This window comes from Ctenocephalides felis, unplaced genomic scaffold, assembly GCF_003426905.1.
Source record: "Ctenocephalides felis isolate EL2017-DRISC unplaced genomic scaffold, ASM342690v1 CF-g0.4_SCAFFOLD_01886, whole genome shotgun sequence".
In the NCBI taxonomy this organism is placed as follows: Eukaryota; Metazoa; Arthropoda; class Insecta; order Siphonaptera; family Pulicidae; genus Ctenocephalides; species Ctenocephalides felis.
The window spans coordinates 80647781-80669700 of NW_020538040.1; the positions used below are offsets into that span (position 1 = coordinate 80647781).

The 21920-nt window shown below is 33.5% G+C and overlaps 1 protein-coding gene across 1 annotated transcript in view; it reads right to left on the reverse strand.

Annotated features, from left to right (window-relative positions):
- Positions 1 to 5065: 5065 nt before the first annotated feature.
- Positions 5066 to 21920, reverse strand: part of LOC113375431 (microtubule-associated serine/threonine-protein kinase 2-like) — a 36687-nt gene continuing 19832 nt past the window's right edge. Inside the window, 1 exon segment of the mRNA XM_026615371.1 lies at positions 5066 to 5233. Coding sequence (XP_026471156.1) covers positions 5066 to 5233 — 168 coding nt within the window.

A 21920-nucleotide genomic window follows, 5' to 3' on the forward strand; every position in this document is an offset into this window, starting at 1 on the left:
GTTAATGTTAATACAAGTAAAATGTGTTTTGAATTATTCAAATCGGACGCTCCGTTCTCTTAAAAACTGAGTTACCGTTTTTGGCCCTTTTTGCCCCATATCTTCGGAACGGCTAAACCTGCCTTCGCCAAAAACTAATCAGCACGTCTCCTTATCAATACGAATCGAATGTTTTTTGAATTATTCAAATCGCTATTCCCGAAATCGTCGACGAAAATTTGTATCCGCACACACATACGCACACGCACACACACACACACATACACACATACATCCATTTTTTCTAAGGTATGCCAAAATATTCAGACACCTCTGAAACGTACAGATATATAAAAAATTTCATTTTCGATTTTTTTGCGATTACTATAACTTACTCTACGGGAAGTTAAATATTACAAACTAAATAAGTAGGGTGCGGTGGACAGACGTGGGCCACTCGAATAACTGTCACTGAAAGACTAGTGGCATGTAAGACGAACCGCACACATATTTATCATATTTTGATACTTGCTCAATTTTAGAAAGAATTTTGGGGTTATAAACATACTCTCGCACTGTACAGGAAAAACGCGCTAAGAATTTCGCAAAAATGGTGTTTGTAGATAGAAGTCGGCCACGATTTGTGGACAGACATGGGCCACTTGAGTAATGCCATAAAAATAATTATTTATTTTTATCGCTTCATCTATCATGTCTGAAAAAAAAATAGAAAACTCCCACAAAAATTGATTATTGCTATGAAGGAAGTGAAAATAAATAAAATATCGAAGCTTGTTGATTCTGACCATGGGGGGTAAACATAGAACAAATACGCGTTATACGGTATGAGTGTTTTCAGCATATAACAGATTGTGCTAGTGTGCTTCAAATTCAGCACACACAGTTTAAAATACACTCTCTAGATATAGTACACGTACTTTAAACGTTAAAATACCATTCCAACGAACTCAAAAACAACGTAGACGAACTGAAACAGACTATAACAAAATATTGCCTGGACATTGTGCTAATTAACGAAATACACCTGAAACCTACAGACAGACTTTACATCAACAACTACAAAGTATACAGGAACGACAGACCGACAAACTCACGCGTATGAGGAGGCACTGCGATATTGATCAAGTCTAACATTGGACACGAGCAAGTGCCAAACCTGACAGCGGGCGGTTCTGAAATAACAACTATCAATGTATACAAAAGAGGTCAGAAAGTGACTATAATATCGATTTACATCCCGGTAAGCGGACTGCAACTGACGGACCTACAAAACCTACTTGATTCAAATACACATGTCTTAATGGCAGGAGACTTTAACTTGGAACTGCAACTACAACAATGTGAACGGAACCCGACTTTACGAATATCTGACCGAACACAACACCACGGACGCACAGCTACACTATCCTGACACGCCGACCAGATACGCCACCGTACAGACACACCATCACAGCACGATCGATTTGGCCTTGACAAAAAATCTTTACGTCACATCCGAACCCATAACAAAGAACACTTTTCAACTCTGACCATAACCCTGTTTTTATGACTATATCTGACCGACTCGACGTTGACCATACTCCAGAACGCAACATTTTAGATTATTTCAGAGCCAACTGGCCACTTTTTAGAAACATTATTACAGACAATATACGACATTCGATACCCATAGATACCAATACAGACATAGAAGAGGCTGTGACTCATCTGACACAGACAATCAAGGACACCATCGAACACACAATACCGCTACGACACGCAAATACATCCACATTCGACACACTACTCCAACAAATATTAATAAAAATTAAATTAACGAACAATATAAAGAAACTGTGGCAACGTACTGGTGACAGACTACTAAAGGAACACGTAAACAGATTGACAAAAATTATTTATAATAAGATACGTGAGCACCGGAACGACACTTGGACTAAAAGACTAGAAAACATCAACACTGACCCGCACAAAGTTTGGCAAACAGCCAAAAGACTGACCAACAACTACGCCACGACACCAGCAGACAAAGCAGAGATTTTGGCCACAAACTTTGAAAACATACACAGACAAAACGCCGACATGTCCAACGCAGACTTAAGACGAGGCGTACACAATGCTATTCAAAATTTTACTGAACTATTTAACGACAAAGACTTACGAATAGACTCTGCTACAATTTCTGAAATAAAGTCGACAATCAGAAAACTACCAAACAAGCACCCGGACCGGACGGACAAAATATTATACTGAAACAACTACCAACAAACGCATACATACTGATTACACGACTGGTTAACCGAATAATGGCTAAAGACCACTTTCCTGCTTCATGTAAAACATCAACCATATTTCCTATCCTGAAGCCAAGGAAACAGCAAGACTCTCCGCAAAATTACAGACCAATCAGCCTCCTCAATGCAATGAGCAAAGTAATTGAAAAGATACTGCTCAAACGCATCAACAGACGCATCAGACGAAACAAGATTATACCAGACAGCTTTAAGGAACAGCACTCTACGTTACATCCACTCACACAGCTAATAGGAAACACTGTACTCAACTTCAATAGACGAAATCATACCGGATTGGTGCTGCTCGATTTCGAGAAGGTCTTCGACACCATCTGGATGGACGGACTTATACACAAATTAATATGTTTTAACTTTCCACCGTACATCACAAACAGACCGTAATTTTACAGTTCAAGTAGACAACACAACATCAACGATTAAACAAGTGACGGCGGGAGTACCGCAGGGTTTGATCCTGGGATCGTCCTTGTTTAACGTCTACATACACGACATACCCACTGACGCCGACACAACACTATTGACATTTGCTGATGACACTGCCATATACAGATCATCACGATCACCTACGCTACTGATTACAAAAATACAAAGACATATAGACGCATTGACAAAATATAGGGAAAAATGGCAAATTAAAATTAATCCTGTAAAAACAGAAGCAATTTTCTTTACTAAAAGTTGTTGGTTCATTACACTTACTGACTTGACAAAACTAAAGGTAATGGGCCATGAAGTTGAGTGGTCCAAGAAATTTAAATACCTTACACAAAACATACAAATACTAAAACTGGACAGGCTTACGGGATGAATCTACTGAGACCTCTTTTGAACCACAACAGCCCGCTAAGCGTGAAGAACAAGCGGACACTTTACTTGACACTCATAAGACCTTTACTATTATACGCCGCTCCAGCATGGAACGCGACAGCGAAGACCAACAGACGGAGACTACAAATAGCACAAAACAAGGCACTGCGACTAGTACTCGACAAATTAAGGGACCCACTGACGAGACACTACTACTCAACTAAATAATTACATGAACAGACGGACATACCGACTATACTCGAACATTTCAAAAAGCTCACCGAAAATTTTTACCGGAAGTGTAGGGATCATGATAACAGTACCATCCGAGCTTTAGGCCAATACACATCGGAAATGATTTGGTATGGAGATTATGTCATGCCAAACTACATGATCGAGCCCGCAGTAACTTTATAAGCAAGAAACTACTGGAAATAGGATTTTTTGGAGACTAAAAACTTTTCTCTTTTTTGTCCTTGTTTGATGTATAAAATGTTATAAGAATATAAATAGCCAATGAAAGTAATGTAAAACTAGAAATTTTCGAGTGGAATACTCTAGAGTAGAAAAACTCATATATAAATCACTGTACATACATAAATTGTAACCAATATATTGAATGAATTTTTCTTTCTGCCTGTCTGTCTGTTAAAATACTGATTGAATGTCATTCGATTTTTGTGAAATGAGTATTAAGTCCGGAATTGATTTTAGATCTTGCTTTTTTAAAAGCACCTGACTTAATACTTACAAGTTAACATATATCTTGTTCTATTTGGTGTATGTGCCTTTTTGCATACTTCTCTTTCCAAACCCCGGTTTGGGGTTGGTAATGGGACGGAAGTAAGCACCCATTAGAGAGTGTTTTTCTTTTTTCAAAATTGTAAAATCTTTTTATATATTTTTTCAATAAACTTAAAAATCATTGCGTAAAATCCTTCAGGGAGCAGAACAATTGGCAGTGGCCTGGGAAAAAACTCAAGATGTCGGCAAGATTTCAAAACATGGATGTGCAGACAAGCACTTTACTAGAAAATAAATATGATGCGCTCTCGGACCGTACAGACATGGATACCGATAGGGAGAGTGAGGATTACAGGAAGGTGACACGCCAAAAGAGGCCGGAGCCATCTACCTCAGGCGTCGAAACTGTGCCACCCAAGAACACCACTACGAAAGAGGCAAAAATTCCGTCGATAATCATCAAAGGTCAAATCGATTTAAAAACAATTAAATATCTACAAGAAACATCTAAAATTAATTTTAAATACCAATATCTCAACAATTATCTACACAAAATCTTCACTGACACCGCTAAAGAACTCGAGAAAATCAAAGAAATGCTAAGGGACTGCAACTATCCATTTTATACCTACATAATGAAAGAGGAAATATCAAAGAAAATACCCATAACCGGTCTACATCCATCGATTACAGAGACAGAGGTCCATGAAGATCTTCTTTCGAAAGGGATAAAAGCCAGACTAGTAGTGCAGATAAAGAGGAAAACCTCAGATGGTGGTCATCATAAATTGCCTATATACATTGTTCTCCTTGATAAAGACCAGAATATGTCGGAGCTAAGGTCGATAACAAACATTGGTGGACACATCTTCTCCTGGGTAGCCTATAGACCGCAGAACAGAGCGCTGCAGTGTGTTACAAATGCCTCAAATTTGGCCATACCTCTTACACCTGAGACTTAAAGTACAGGTGTATAAAGTGCCTCAATGTGCACGCGGCGTGTGTGTCAATTGCAAAAGCGAACACTCGGCAAATTACTCCAAATGCAGTGCTCTTATTAACTACAAAGAGAAGAAGGAAAGTGACGCTCTCAAGAGAAGACAAGCGTATAGGCCAGCACCAACACCAGTGCCGCTGACGAGGAGCTTTTCGTCAGCTTTAAATACCACCAGTATTGGCCCAAATGCCAAATCAGCGTATCCTTAACTCCCTGTTCCACCATTATCATCACCGATCCGGCCTGCACTATTGCTATCACCAACCCGGCCTACCACCAGCCAGCCTGATCCAGATTTTAATACACCAGAGAGAGCATCAGGATGCTGTTTGCTGATCCCCAGGTAAAACAAATTTTCAGTGAACTTTACAAACTAACAAAATCACTAAACACCAACATGACATATAACGAGAAATATACAACAATACTTAACTTTTTAACAGCATCACCATAAATCAAACGCGCGACTTACACATAATGCACTTTAACTCTAACGGACTTAAAAACAACGTGGACGAACTGAGGCAGACCATAACAAATTATGACCTGGACATAGTACTGATTAACGAGACACACTTAAAACCTACGGACAGACTCTATATCAACAGTTACAAAGTTACAGGAGCGACAGATAGACGGACGCACGCGGATGGGGCGGCACTGCGATTTTGATCAAGTCTAACATCAGACACGAGCAAGTGCCAAACCTGACAGTGGGCGGTTGTGAAATAACAGCTATCAATGTATACAAGAGAGGTCAAAAAGTAACCATAATATCGATTTACTTCCCGGCAAGCGGACTGCAACATACGGACTTACAAAGACTACTGGACTCGAACAGATTTGTTCTTATGGCAGGAGACTTTAACGCACAACACACATCTTGGAACTGTAACTTTAACAACGCGAACGGAAACAGACTTTACGAATACCTGACCGAACACAACACCACAGACGCACACTATCTGTAACTACACTATCATGACACTACACTATCATGACACACCGATCAGGTGCGCCACCGTACAGACACACTATCACAACACGATCGATTTGGCATTGACAAAAAATCTACACGTAACATCCGAACCCATAACAAGAACACTTTTTAACTTCGGCCATAATCCAGCTTTTATGACCATTTCAGACAGTCTAGTCGTCGACCAGACTCCCAAACGCAAATTTTTAGATTACTCCAGAGCCAACTGGCCATTTTTCAGAGTCATCACAGACAACACACGACACACAATGCCAATCGATACCAACACTGACATTGAGGAGGCTGTAACACACCTTACACTGAACATATTTTATTGAAAATAAAATTTAAAAATCATACGAAGAAACTGTGGCAACGTACCGGTGACAATGAAATACATGACCACCGAAACAACACTTGGACCAGAAGACTCGAGAACATAAATACTGACCTACACAAAATTTGGCAAACAGCAAAAAGACTGACACGGGAACCAACATCCATACCTCCACTCAAATTAACTGACAACAATTACGCAACGACATCAGCAGACAAGGCGTAAATATTGGCAAAAAACTGAGAACATACACAAACAAAATGCCAATATGTCAAACGCAGACCTGAAACTAGTGGGGCGCATGGCATCGTGCCTTAAGGCGAATTGCTGGAACTTCCCGTGCCGTGATTAAAAATTAGAGGAATGAAAATAATCAATAATTGTTTTAAATAATTTCAAATAGATTATTTATACATACATACTGTAAATAAGCACATATAAATACATACTGTAAATTTATATGTGCTTATTGGGCGACGAGCGTATTCTACGAACAACTTATATGTAAGCTTACAAGAAATTTCTTTAATTTTTTTTAATTTGACAAATGGTAGATCAGGATCAATCCGCAAAAGACGGAGGCAATTTTATTTACAAAGAGCCGAAATGCCACGACTAGACTGACTGACTTGGACAAAATAAAAGTATTGGACTGTGTAGTTAAGTGGTCCAAAGATGTCAAATACCTTGGTCTGAACCTGGACCGTAGACTCAGCTTCACGAAACATATTAATATGAAAATTGGACTCTCTTGAACCACAACAGCCCGCTAAGCGTGAAGAACAAGCAGACACTTTACTTGACACTTATAAGACCGTTACTGACATACGCCGCTCTAGCATGGAACGCGACGACTAAGACCAACTTACGGAAACTACAGACATTACAAAATAAGACACTACGACTAGTACTTAACAAAATAACGAACCCACTGACTAGACATTACTACTCTACAAATACATACTTAAACAGACTGACGTACTGACAATACTCGACTATATAAAATAGCTCACCGGAAATTTTTATCAAAAATGCGGGGTTCATCCTAATACCAAAATCTCGGCCAATATACTAGAGACGTAGTTTGGAATGGCAATCACGCCATGCCAAACTATATACTGACTGATCGACCCATAGCTGCAAATGATACTCGGCTCGACACAGATTTTCCTTCAGAGCGAATAAATCTTTTGTTCTGTTTTTCTTTTTGTAATCATAAATATTGGCATGTGTTTTTTATGAGAGGTAAATGTTTCTTTCTTCTTTTTTGTCACACAATTATGAACTTATTTTTATATTTATTCAGAATTAATTATTGTTTGCAAAATCATATCCAATGATGGATACTATACCTACGGGTAAAAAACCATGGTATAAAATGTAATGTAATACCTGTAATAAAATGTAATACCGATTTTGTTTATTGAAATATATCTTTTTTGAATGAAAAAAAGTTCAATTTTTTCTCATTACAACATATTTGTAATTTTGTTGAAATTATATTTATTTAGTCATTTAGTCAAATTAATCAGGAGTATCTTTTCTATATTATATATTCAAATAAATCTTATCTAGAATTGAACCTAATGGTAAATTTACGTGCTTCAGTTGTTGGCGACATCTATTGAATGCTGAAAGAATTACAATTGATGTAACATCAAAGCGGCCGTGTTTGTCATCTATTTATACTTATTTATCTATGTTTCTGCTGTTACCAACGTTAGCAGGTCGTTTTTTAAACGCATCATTACATCCTCTGAAAACAGAGAGGTTGCGGCAGAAGCAACACAGCGTCAAAAATTGCAAGTACCAGCAAAGGTTTCCAAAAAGGTCGAAAGTAATCGATTTCTTCAAATGAATACATAGATTTTTGCATGATTTGCAATAAATTGAGGCAAAGCTGACAAGAAAAAAATCCATCGAGTTCCACTTCCACGCGTTGCGTTGATATGAACACCTGCACCGACTTCACGTATACCAATTACGCCTGGAATGTGTGTTTGAATATTGCTAAATGTTTTCTTCAACAATTTTATCATTCCAACTTTATTACTTTTTTCAGACATTCAGACAACACTGTTTTTCAAGTTCTAACCTTCATTTCGTATCAACTATTTTGAATGTTGTAAATTTGACAAGGGTTTCGTAATAAACGCATTTGAGAACCCTCAGTGTAAAAAATTGTAGCAGCATTTTTTCAGATGAAAAATTTGGGAAAAACTTCTCCCTACTTTTTCGGAAAACACGGTAAATACACTATTTTGCCATACATAATTGCAAGCATTTGCTATGATAAAAAGTTGGGTTTTGGAATACCTTTGCAAATAAAAAAAAATCAGACAAAAATTTCATTTACAACTATTTTACAACCAAAAATAAAACGTAGCTCACTTCTGTCCACAGCACTCGGGTGTACACTAGGGTACATTCAACACATCTATTGCATGCATATATGTATAGTGGTACTCCGCCTTGCGAGTTTAACTTGTTCCGTAACCGCGATCCTATGTCGAATCGCTCGTATCTCGAAGCAATTTTTTTAATGTACAGTGGTCCTTGCCTTACGAGCTTAATTCGTTCCATAAGCACGCTCGCATGTCGAATTGTTCGTATTTCGAAGCAATTTTTTCATATAAATTCATTGAAATGCTATTAATTAATTCCAGCACAGTGTTTTTATTAATAATAACTAATTGTTAGTTATTGCTAAGATATACACTCTGCAGAAACGTAGCAAGTTTCTAAATAAAAAATAACTAAATTATCATTACCCTAGTGTTTGAGTTTTTAAAAAAAACTATCTAATGGGCATTATTTTTTTTCTTTAACTCGTTATAGTAAAAATTTTCTCATTTAATGAGTTGGACATGTCTCGCCAAACAACTCTGATGCTCGACCAGCTGCATCTTTTTCGAGGTGATTTTTATCCACAAACTTTTGTGTGCGTGTATGTATGTGTGTGCGGATACAAATTTTCGTCGACGATTTCGGGAACACGGATGAAGCAATTTGATTAATTCAAAAAACATTCCATTCGTATTGATAAGGAGCCGTGCTGATTAGTTTTTGGCGGAGGCAGGTCTAGCGGTTCCGAAGATATGGGGCAAAAAGTGCCAAAAACGGTATCTCAGCTTTTAAGAGAACGGAGCGTCCGATTTTAATAATTCAAAAAACATTTTACTTGTATTGACAAGATGGGCAGGTCTAGCGGTTTCGGAGATCTAACGAAAAAAGTAAAAAAAAAAGTCATTTGGCGGTCAAGAACGATCATTAGACATATGCACATCAAATTATCAGATATTTTATAGAGATTTTAACAATAAGTATAAATTTTGTTTACATTTCTATGGGTTCCGTACTAATGTTTATCTGTTAGACAGCGACGCGGCGCTTACGCGCTTTATATTTTCTTTTGAATTTTGCTTGTATAAAGCAAACGAATCGCGACTTCGGCGACTCGTATCACGAAAAACACGTATGACGAGTCGCTCGTAAGCCGGGATACCACTGTATTTATACGGAAAAATTAGTTAGACATGTGTCGTAGAACAACTTTGATGCTCGACCATCTTTTTCGGAGTGATTTTTATTCACAAACTGCTCCTTTGTACTTTGTACCACATTGCACGAACAATTTACATAAATAATGGCACAATTAATATTAACGAATTGAAATTTTTAACTCTAAAATTATTTACTTTGCATAAACAAAAATTCTTGTTACAAGTGCTATCAGATCAAGGATGAGCAACCCGCGTGCTTCATGCCCTTTACACATTTGTTTGCATTTCTAAAATGTAATTTTGACTTTTTGACAACTTTCTCTCATCATTAAATTAATTATGTTGTATTTTTTTCTTGTTATTTTTGTAATATTTTCAACTTTGTATTTTTATATTAATAAAAGGGTATAAAACATGCTTTTTCAACAAGTATTATTAATTCTATCAAAAACTAAATAGTCACATACCAATAATATTTTTCTAACATCCAATTCAAAACGATTAATTAAATTATGGATAATTATTAATTCTTTCTGAAAAAGATCTAATATTTTTCTATAAAATTCTGTAAAAATCTAAAGGTAATTATCAAATTAAAAAGGAAAATTTAATTCGAAAGTTTTTATTACAAAATATTACTTTGAAATCTAGAAAAATACCTTACCGAAAAATGTATATTTGTCAGATCAAAATTTTAACAGACCAGACGAGGTTGAGTTGTTGATCGGTGTCGACATATTTTTAACTTCCCGTAGGGCAAGTTATAGTAATCGCAAAAAAATCGAAAATGAAAATTTTTATATATCTTTACGTTTCAAAGGTTTCTGAATATTTTGGCATACCTTAGAAAAAATAGATGTATGTGTGTGTGTATGTGTGTGTGTGCGTGTGTGTGTGTGTGTATGTGTGTGCGGATTCAAATTTTCGTCGACGATTTCGGGAACACCGATCAAGAGATTTGAATAATTTAAAAAACATTCGATTCGTATTGATAAGGAGACGTGCTTATTAGTTTTTGGCAAAGGCAGGTCTAGCCGTTCCGAAGATACGGGGGCAAGTGCCAAAAATGGTAACTCAGTTTTTAAGAGAATGGAGCGTCCAATTTTAATAATTCAGGTCATGCAGTTGTAACAAAATTTGATCACTCCGGTATGCATTACTATCTACCACACCATGCTGTTGTGCCTCAAGGTAGTATTTTAGGACCGATTTTATTTTCCATTTATACATATGATATGCCTACAAAAATCAACACGCAATTATTAATGTATGCGGATGACACTGTAATTTTCACTTCGGGCAAATCAGATAAAGCAATCATTAAGAAATTACAAAGTCATTTGAACCAAATTATAAAATACACAAATAAGTGGAAAATAAAAATAAATATTGACAAAACAGAATCTATATTCTTTACCAAAAGAAGAATTAATCCTACACCCAATATAACCTTGCATCTTAATAATAATATCATACCATGGAGTAGTTCTGTTAAATATTTGGGTGTCATCTTAGACAGAAAACTTAATTTCAATGAACACATTAGTAATAAAATAATTAAATTAAAAAATTTAATATACATATTATACCCATTGCTAAATTATAAAAGTTATATTAATATTGAAAATAAAAAAAGAATTTATATGGCAATAATTAGATCCGCAATGATATATGCTTCCCCCATTTGGTGTATGACAAACAAACATAATATTAAGAAACTACAATCAGTACAAAATGTGTCATTAAGATTTGTTATAGGTCAAGCAAGGAATCCAATAAATATGCATTATATTAGCACAAAATTCCTACATGATTCCACTAATGTACCATTAGTGAGAGATTCTATAACAATTATCTCTGAAAGATTTTATACTAATTGTTTATTTAACTTTAATCCTAATATATGTAATATTGGATCGAACGACAATACATATTGGTACAATAAGTACAAGCTACCATCATCAATAAAAAGATAATCAAGTATAAAATATGACAGAGATCAAATTCCTCTTAAACTATTCCTACAGCATATGTTATTAGTCTTTTGACTATATTCCAATCATATATGTAATATGTATTCTTTTTGTTATTATTATTGTAAATATGGTTTTTAGTGATTATTTTTACCATGATTAAAAAATTATTTATAGGTTAAGTTAATTTTTATTAGTTAGTATTAAATATAAGTTTATGTATTTATATCTTAGGATAGTTATACATGTTTATTAAATTGTATAGAAATATGTATGTATAATCTAATATAAATGAAATAAATAAATCTTTAAAAACAAAAAAAACAAACTATCTACCACACCATGCTGTATTTAAACGGGACTCCGATAAAATTCGCGTAGTTTTTTTATGCTCCTGCTTGTAACTTCAACCGGAAATTCTCTAAACGATGTACTTTATGCAGGGTCCAAAATTACAACAAAGTATTTTTGAAATTTTAATTAAATTTAGATGTTACAAATTTGTATTTACAGCTGATATTGTTAAAATGTTTCGCCAAATTTGTGTTAGAGAGAAAAACCAAGATTTACAAGAAATATTCTGGCGCAAAGATCCAAACGAAAATCTAAAATATTTGAAATTGACAACTGTCACATATGGAACTGCCTGCACTCCATACTTGGCAATACGGTGCTTACTGCTTACACAAATTGATCAGCGATGAAGATTCGGCTTATCCACTCGCTTGTACAGAGCTGCGTAACGATTGTGTGCTGCGTAACGGGTTTTGAATCTTTAGAGCAGTCAGCTAGATTAAGACACGAATTAATAGCATTGTTTTCCAACGCAAATATGACTCTCTATAAATGAGCTGCAAACGATGATAAAATTTTAAAACAAACATCATTGGCAAACGAGCATTGCGAAATGTTTGATAGTATAACGGATGATAAGTCATCCGTAAGCTCATTGGGACTCTGTTGGGACCGCGTTTCAGATTTATTCGAAATCCGCGCTAATGAAATAATTATTGAAACAAAATTAACTAAAAGAAAAATTTTATCATCAATTGCAAAATTTTTTGACCCGCTTAGTTTGATTTCTCCTTTTGTGGTTATTGCAAAAATAATGATGCAAGATTTGTGGCAATTGAAAATGAGTTGGAACGATCTAATTACAGATAAGTCAATACTTTTTTGTTGGACGCAATTTGCAAACGATATCAAGATTCTAAACGACACAAAAATTCTACGCCCATTATTCTTACGAAGCGAAATTTGCCACTTGCAATTACATGGGTTTTGTGATGCTTCAATACAGGCGTATGGCGCTTGCATACTCGTATATGTGCGCACAGTATATGAAAACCAATTTACTTCTGTGAATTTAGTATGTTCAAAATCTCGAGTCGCACCGATCAAACATGTAACACTACCTCGTCTTGAACTTTGCTCTACACTATTATTGGTTAGATTATATAATTCCATGTGCAAGATTTTGAAACATAGGGTTCATGACATATTTTTCTGGAGTGATTCAAGTATTGCACTAAAGCCCGGTGCACACGACGCCAGATGTCATGTCGGACAGTTTGTTACCTAGCAACGACATGATATAAATCATAATTTACGATCTTGCCCGACATATTTTGGGATTTGGCCAGCCAGATTTCACGTTTAAGATCTCTATTCACAACGGCGGTATCCTTAACAAAATTTCTTTCTAAAACCGTTACCTAGCAACGTCGGAATCTGATTTCACAACAACTTCTGTCCTCGAAAATTCCTGCCGTATTTTGCGAATACAGCATGTCCTAATCGGCGATGGATTAACTATTTTGTGGCCGATACCTTCAGCGTCCAATAGGAAAGCTGTATTTTGTCACGTAAATATCATTGCGTACTTGATTTACTCGTATGTACTTCGATTTTGGAAGCGTTCAGTTGTTATTTTGTAATTGTGTATATATAGCGGCGTGAATAAATGATTAGTTTAAGAAACACAGTTCAGTAATTTTAAAATATTCAAATTTCCGAAAAAAATTAAATATGAATGTTTTCAAATTTTCGTAATTTTATCTGAAATATCAAAACATTTCAAAATTTCAAAAAAAATTAAAAAAAAATTAAAATCGTTTTAATTAAAAAATTTCGAAGTTTGCAAAAATACTCAAATTTAAAAAAAATTAAAATTTGCGAACCTTTTTAATATTTTCATATCAGTATTAATTATCCGATAAAGATACTGATTTTCAAAATCAATAATTGTTATATTAAACTGAAGCATTTTATTATCTTTTAATTATTATTATTTCACTTAATCCTAATCAGATGCGATAAATATATGTTTTTGTTAACAATTCTTACAATTCTCTGTTTGTACACTTATAAGCATTAGTGTATATGAGACCTAAAAAATATGAATTGTGATAATCACAGTATATATTTGTAGTAATCTAATGCGCGAAATTACTATTAATCATAAAATAAGTGAAAATCTGGCGAAAAATTCTTGCTCACCTTGCGACAGAAATTCTGTTACAAGGAATACTGGCGTCGTGTGCACCGGGCTTAACTTGGATTAATACTTTCCCATAAAAAATGAAGTCGTTTGTTGCAAATAGTTTCCGAAATACAAAACTGTGAAAACGTAACTTGGCGGCATGTTTCATCGGCCGATAATCCTGCTGACCTTATTTCATGGGCCATAACTGGTGTTAAGCTACGCGATTGCGACCTTTTGTGCTGTGGATCACATCGGTTGAAATCAAATATAAACTTTCGGCCAGAAATGTTTAACGTTAATGAAACTGTCGGTCTAGAGGAACAGGAATTTGTTTGCAATACTTATTTTTGCACTCTTTTATCAAATGACATCTTTACAAAATTTTCTAATTTTAACAATTACAGCGTGTTATTGCATTTTCTTTCAGATTCGTTAATAATAGTAAAGTAGTAAACCATCAATACACAAACCTAAAAACAAAATCCAAATTTTTGAATTAACAGATGAGAAAGAAATAAAAAAAATTGTTGAAAATCTGAAAAATAACGCTGCACCTGGCGAAGACAAGATAACAGCAAGAATCACTAAAAAAATAATGAATATAATAGCTCCACTACTTGCTGTTTTGATGAATAGATACATAGAATGTGGTATATTTCCATCGTGTCTTAAAATGGCTACAATAAAACCAATTTTCAAAGCAGGAAACAAAACAGATCCAAATAACTACAGACCCATAACAATAACAAACACATTCTCCAAGATATATGAAAAAGTAATAAAAAAAAGATTACTTGATTTTCTCATTCAAAAAATTGACAAAAATCAATATGGTTTCCTCCCTTCATCAAATACACAAGGTGCCCTAATAGATTTGACTAATACCATCAGTCAGCACCTTGAGGAAAATATGCACACAGTTGCAATTTTTATTGATTTACAAAAAGCTTTCGATACAGTAGATCATGGCATATTACTCAATAAACTAATAGATTTGGGTGTAGAGGGTTTGTCTTACAGCATTATCAAAGATTTCCTCATGAAAAGAGTGGTAAGGACGAAGGTGGGAAATTTCACAAAGACGCAAAATTAAAGGGAAGATACATATTATATGCAGACGATACAGCGATAGTATATGCGGATAAGGATAAAAAAAGACTCGAAGATATTATAAACACGGACATGAAAATATACACCGAATGGCTAACTGAAAATAAACTAACAATTAACATAGATAAAACAAAATACATATATTTCAAACATAGAAAAAATACTGAGAACACTAAACTAAAAATTGAAGTAAATAATAGAGCAATAGAGGAAGTGGAAAGCATAAAATACTTAGGACTGATAATAAATGAAAAACTGACATGGACAGACCATATAAACAAAATAAAAAGAAAGATAGGAACATTAACAGGGGCATTGAAAAGGATCCACTCTTTCGGCAAAAAAAATAAAATACTAATTCTTAAAACGCAAATAATACCTATAATTTTATATGGCATAACAACATGGAGCCAAACAACTAAAGCAAACCTAAATGACATACAGAGAATAATGAATAAAGCCATAAAAATAGCATATAATTTACCACATCTAACACCCACCAAATACTTGCAGAGAGAAACAAATAATCATTCACTAAATAACATAATTGAAATAGAGAAATGCAAACTAATACACAAAATGAAATTTAACCGAATTAAAACAAGTGCAACAATAGACACAAATAAAGATATACATGAACACTACACGAGACAACACAACAATTTTCACATTGAACGCAATAGAAAAAAGAATTTGAGAGAAAATGTCATATGGAGTGCTACCAAAATATATAACGAATTGCCAGACTATATTAAGATGACCAATGATAATGAAAATTTTAAAAGAAAAATAAAGAAGTACTATATGGAAGTTGAAGACAAAGAAGACTGAAGAGTTATATATATAGATATTATATTAATGAAATAGATATTATAGTCAAATGAAATGTAAATATTATATGAAAACTGTTTTTCATAATCTCTCATACCAGGCACCTCTGTCTGACTGAGATATGAAAATAATGTATATATGTAAATAAATAAATAAAATAAAATAAATAAAAAAAAGTATCCCGCAAACAAAGAGTGGTCGGACCACTACAAGTTGAAGAATTAAACTTCGCTTTAAAGCAAATTGTTCGTAAAACGCAATTAGAAAACTTCAAAACGCTGATAGATAAACTACAAAACGGAGTCCTGAACGTAACAATCGATAAACATTTACTTGAGCTCAATCTCCAGCAGAAGGCAAATATTTCATACAATCAAAAATGTCCCATTATACTTCCCGCGAAAAATCAAGTGACAGGCTTGATATTGTTACAGGAACATCAACGCTTGTTGCATGCCGCTGTGCAAACCGTTCTCGCAAATATTCGACTCCGTTTCTGTGTTCGATGTTACCGGCACGATAATCGTAATATGCAACAGATAATGAGAAATCTCCAAACTTTTTTAACTAGAGGGATAGATTACGCCGGTGCTCTTGCATTTCGAGTAAGCTACGGAAAGCACAGCTAAGCAAAGCATACATCGCACTATTTACTTGTTTTTGTGCAAAGGCAATTTTTTCCCCTAAATTTTTGTCCAAAATTTTTTTTCTCCAATTTTTGTTCGCAAATTTTTTTTTTCAAAAATTTTTTTCCAAAATTTTTTTTTTCAAACTTTTTTTCCCCAAAATTTTTTTTTCAATTTTTTTTTTCCCAAAATTTTTTCCAAAAAATCAAAGCCTGCTTTTTCTCCAAAAATTTTTTTTCCAAAAAATTAAAGACCATGTCCATGTTTTTTCCCCAAACATTTTTTTCCCAATTTTTTTTTCTAAAAATTTGAGACCATTTGAAGAGTGTCAATATTCAAAAATTTGAGAATTTTTTTTTGCAGAGTGAAGAGAATATAAGTAAAGAGGACTTTATATAACCTAATATTTTTATGCAGAATTTTATATTTTTGAAATTATAAATTTGTTATGATGTATTTTTTTGTATAATATCGTTTCCTACATTCGTCTCTTCCTTATCACACACCATCCTCTGCTCAGGAGAGCAAGCAAACGATTTTTTTTTTACTTTTAACATTTTTTCTGTGGCAGTTTTTTATCTATTTATTTATTTTTTGAAGATTTTGTGCTGAATCCGATAACATGATCACGGTCATTTTTATATAAATTTCAATAATGACATGGAATATGAAATAGTTCAACATAAGTAGTCCAAATAGAGAAGATAAACCTGATTAATTTGAATGAATGAAATGAGGACAAAATATACGCGTATAAAACATATTTTCATCAAAATTAGAAACATGTTGTTAAAAAATATAAAACAAAAAATTAAGCGCGCAAGTTACACACGTATTTGAAAGAAGAAGAAAAAGAAAACAAAAACAAAAAAAAAACACTATTTGCTTAATTACAACATACAACTAAGATAACACTAAAGCTTAATACTAACTAAAAATATATTATTATTAATAGGTGTGACTATATCTTTTCCAAATACTACTTTTCTATCAGGTGTTTTGGCAAGGCGTATTTGCCGTACCATATCATGTCAGTTGTAATTCTTTCTAGGTTTTTTATAATTGGATTTGGGCTGTGTTTGCAATTTTCGAAGAATTTCGCCGTCTTATTCAGAATGGTCTCTTTAAATGGTTGCAGATTAGTTTTTTCGTGGAGATACTTACTAGATTTGTAATGTTTGGTAATTGGGTCTCTGTGTTCATTTAGGATTAGTCATAATACTTTGTATTGTAATATTTGCAGTTTATGAATGTTACTTTTACATGTGGGTCATTCTTTTATAAACCGTACACCAACCATACCTTGACATTTTAGAATTGGCTGAAATTTTTTATAGATATTATAGATAAAATCATTTGACACGTATTTCAGGATTTTGTCGGCAAAATTTTTTTTCGTTGATATTTACGATTGAAATATTGCCGATTTTCTCAATTTTTATGAACTTCCTCTGCATTATGTTAATTATCTTCAGTTGTGTTGATCACATCAGTATTATTTTTTTATTATATTCATTAAGAACTCAACTTTGAAGCAATTTGAAAAAAATAATGTTTTTGCAATTATTTAACAATAATATCAATTGATTGTTTACATTGGTTTTACATATGCGCGCCCCAACTTAAATCGATTGCGTAAAAAATCATATTGTTTCTTTTTTTATTTACTACAAAATTATTTTTACAATTCCATGGAAAGGCAGACAGACAGACAAAAGTATTTATTACAGTAATTAAGAATACATTTTGCATTGCTATTTTTAGTATATATTTTTCTACTCTTGGGTACTTTATACATCATATCTGATCTTAATATATACAGTAAATATTTATTGTTACTACAGCGAGATGTTTGACAAATTGAGTGGCAAATAAAGAGGAAAGAAAACTTTTCCTCAAAAAAAAAAATCACAGAGCAATATTTATAATTATACATAATTATACAAAAAGAAGAAAAACAAAATAAAAGTTTTTTCAACTTTAAAAAACTGTGTCGAGCCAAGTATTATTTGCCGCTATGGTTCGATCAGTATATAGTTTGGCATGGCGTGATTGTTATACCAAATTACTTCTCTAGTGTATTGGCCGAGGCCCGCGATGTTAGTATTAGGATGATCCCCGCATTTTAGATAAAAAATTTTGGTGAGCTTTTTTATATAGTCGAGTATTGTCGGTACGTCAGTCTGTTTGTGTATGTATTTTGAAGAGTAGTAATGTGTAGTCAGTGGGTCCCTTATTTTGTTGAGTACGAGTCGTAGTGTCTTATTTTGTAATATTTGTAGTTTCCGTAAGTTAGTCTTAGTTGTCGCGTTCCATGCCGGAGCGGCGTATGTCAGTAACGGTTTTATTAGTGTCAAGTAAAGTGCCCGCTTGTTCTTCACGCTTAGCGGGCTGTTGTGGTTCAAGAGAGGTCTCAGTAGATTTAACATCCCGTAAGCCTGTCCAATTTTCGTGTTGATATGTTTTGTGAAGCTGAGTCTATGGTCCAGGCCATACTTTAATTTTGTCCAAGTCAGTCAGTCTAGTCGTGGCATTTCGGCTTTTTGTAAATAGAATTTCCTCCGTCTTTTTCAGATTGATCTTAATTTGCCATTTGTCAGTATATTCAGTTAGCTTGTCCATGTGTGTCTGTATTTTTGTAGTCAGTAGCGTAGGCGATCGTGATGATTTGTATATGGCAGTGTCGTCAGCAAACGTCAGTAACGTTTTGTCCGGCGTCAGTGAGTATGTCGTGAATGTAGACGTTAAACAGTGACGGTCCCAGGATCGAGCCCTGCGGTACTCCCGCCGTCACTTGCTTAACCATCGAAAGTCCGCTGTCTACTTGTACGGTAAAGTTGCGGTCTGAGAGGTATGAGTGTAATGCTCTTGAAATGTATGGTGGAAAGTTGAGTTGGATAAGTTTATGTATAAGTCCGTCCATTCAGATGGTGTCAAACGCCTTCTCAAAGTCGAGTAACACCAATCCGGTATGGTCGCGTCTGTTGAAATTGAGAACTGTATTTTCTATGAGTTTTGTCAGTGGGTGTAGTGTGGAGTGTCGTTCTTTGAATCCGTATTGTGTGTCAGGTATAATTTTGTTGTGTCTTATGTGTTTGTTAAGTCTTTTGAGTAGTACCTTTTCGACTACCTTACTCATTGTGTTGAGGAGGTTGATCGGTCTGTAGTTCTGTGGTATGTCTGGCTGTTTCCTTGGCTTCACTATTGGAAATATGGTGGAGGTTTTCCAAGAAGCGGGAAAGCAGCCTTTTGTCATTAGTCTATTTATTACGCGGGTAAGTAAAATGTAGGCGTTCGTCGGCAGTTGTTTAAGTATTATGTTTTGTCGTCCGTCCGGTCCTGGTGCTTTCCTGTTCGGTAATTTTTTAACTATTGTTTTTATTTCGGAAACTGTGGCAGGGTCTATTCGTAAGTTTTTGTCCCTGTGGAGGTCAGTGAAGTTTTGAATTGTCTCGTGTGCGTCTTGTTTCAGGTCTGCGTTTGACGTATTGGCATTTTGTTTATGTGTGTTCTCAAAGTTTTTTGCCAATATTTCCGCTTTGTCTGCTGGTGTCGTTGCGTAATTGTTGTCAATTAATTTGAGTGGAGGTATAGATGCTGGTTTCCGCGTCAGTCTTTTTGCTGTTTGCCAAATTTTGTGTGGGTCAGATTTATGTTCTCGAGTCTTTTGGTCCAAGTGTTGTTTCGGTGGTCATGTATTTCATTGTCACCGGTACGTTGCCACAGTTTCTTCGTACGATTTTTAAATTCTATTTTCAATAAAATATGTTGACTAGTCTTTTGGAATTTTTTTTTTTCCAAATTTTTTTTGACCCAATTTTTTTTGACCAAAATTTTTTGGGCCAAAATTTTTTTGACTAAAATTTTTTGGACCAAAATTTTTTTTACCAACAATATTTTGTTAAAAAATTTTTTGCCCAAAAATTTTTTTGACCAAATTTTTTTTCACAAATTTTTTTTCCAAAAAATTTTTTTTCCAAATTTTTTTTTTCAAAATTTTGTTGACCAAAATTTTTTTTTCCAAAATTTTTTTACCAAAATTTTCTTGACCAAAAATTTTTTTGACCAAAATTCTTTTTCCAAAATTGTTTTGGCCAAAAATTTTTTTGACTAAAATTTTTTTTCCAAAATTTTGTTGACCAAAATTTTTTTTCCAAAATTTTTTTTCCAAAAATTTTTTTGACCAAAATTTTTTTGACCAAAAATTTTTTTGACCAAAATTTTTTTTCACAAAATTTTTTTCCAAAAAATTTTTTTCCCAAAATATTTTTTTCCAAAATTTTTTTGACCAAAATTTTGTAGACCAAAATTTTTTTGACCAAAATTTTTTTTACCAAAATTTTTTTGACAACATTTTTTTTGACCTATTTAGGACCAAAATTTTTTTGACCAAAATTTTTTGGCCCAAAATTTTTTTGACTAAAATTTTTTGGACCAAAATTTTTTTTACCAAAAATTTTTTGCCCAAAAATTTTTTTGACAAAATATTTTTGACCAAAAATTTTTTTGACCAAAATTTTTTTTCACAAATTTTTTTTCCAAAAATTTTTTTTTCCAAAATTTTTTTTACCAAAATTTTTTTGACAAATTTTTTTTTGACCTATTTAGGACCAAAATTTTTTTGACCAAAATTTTTTGGGCCAAAATTTTTTTGACTAAAATTTTTTGGACCAAAATTTTTTTTACCAAAATTTTTTGGGCCAAAATTTTTTTGACTAAAATTTTTTGGACCAAAATTTTTTTTACCAACAATATTTTGTTAAAAAAATTTTTTGACAAAATTTTTTTTGACCTATTTAGGACCAAAATTTTTTTGACCAAAATTTTTTGGGCCAAAATTTTTTTGACTAAAATTTTTTGGACCAAAATTTTTTTTACCAAAAATATTTTGTTAAAAAATTTTTTTTCCAAATTTTTTTTTTCAAAATTTTGTTGACCAAAATTTTTTTTTCCAAAATTTTGTTGACCAAAATTTTTTTTCCAAAATTTTTTTGACCAAACATTTTTTTGACCTAAATTTTTTTTCACAAAATTTTTTTCCAAAAATTTTTTTTCCCAAAATATTTTTTTCCAAAATTTTTTTGACTAAAATTTTGTAGACCAACATTTTTTTGACCAAAATTTTTTCTACCAAAATTTTTTGACATTTTTTTTGACCTATTTAGGACCAAAATTTTTTTGACCAAAATTTTTTGGGCCAAAATTTTTTGACTAAA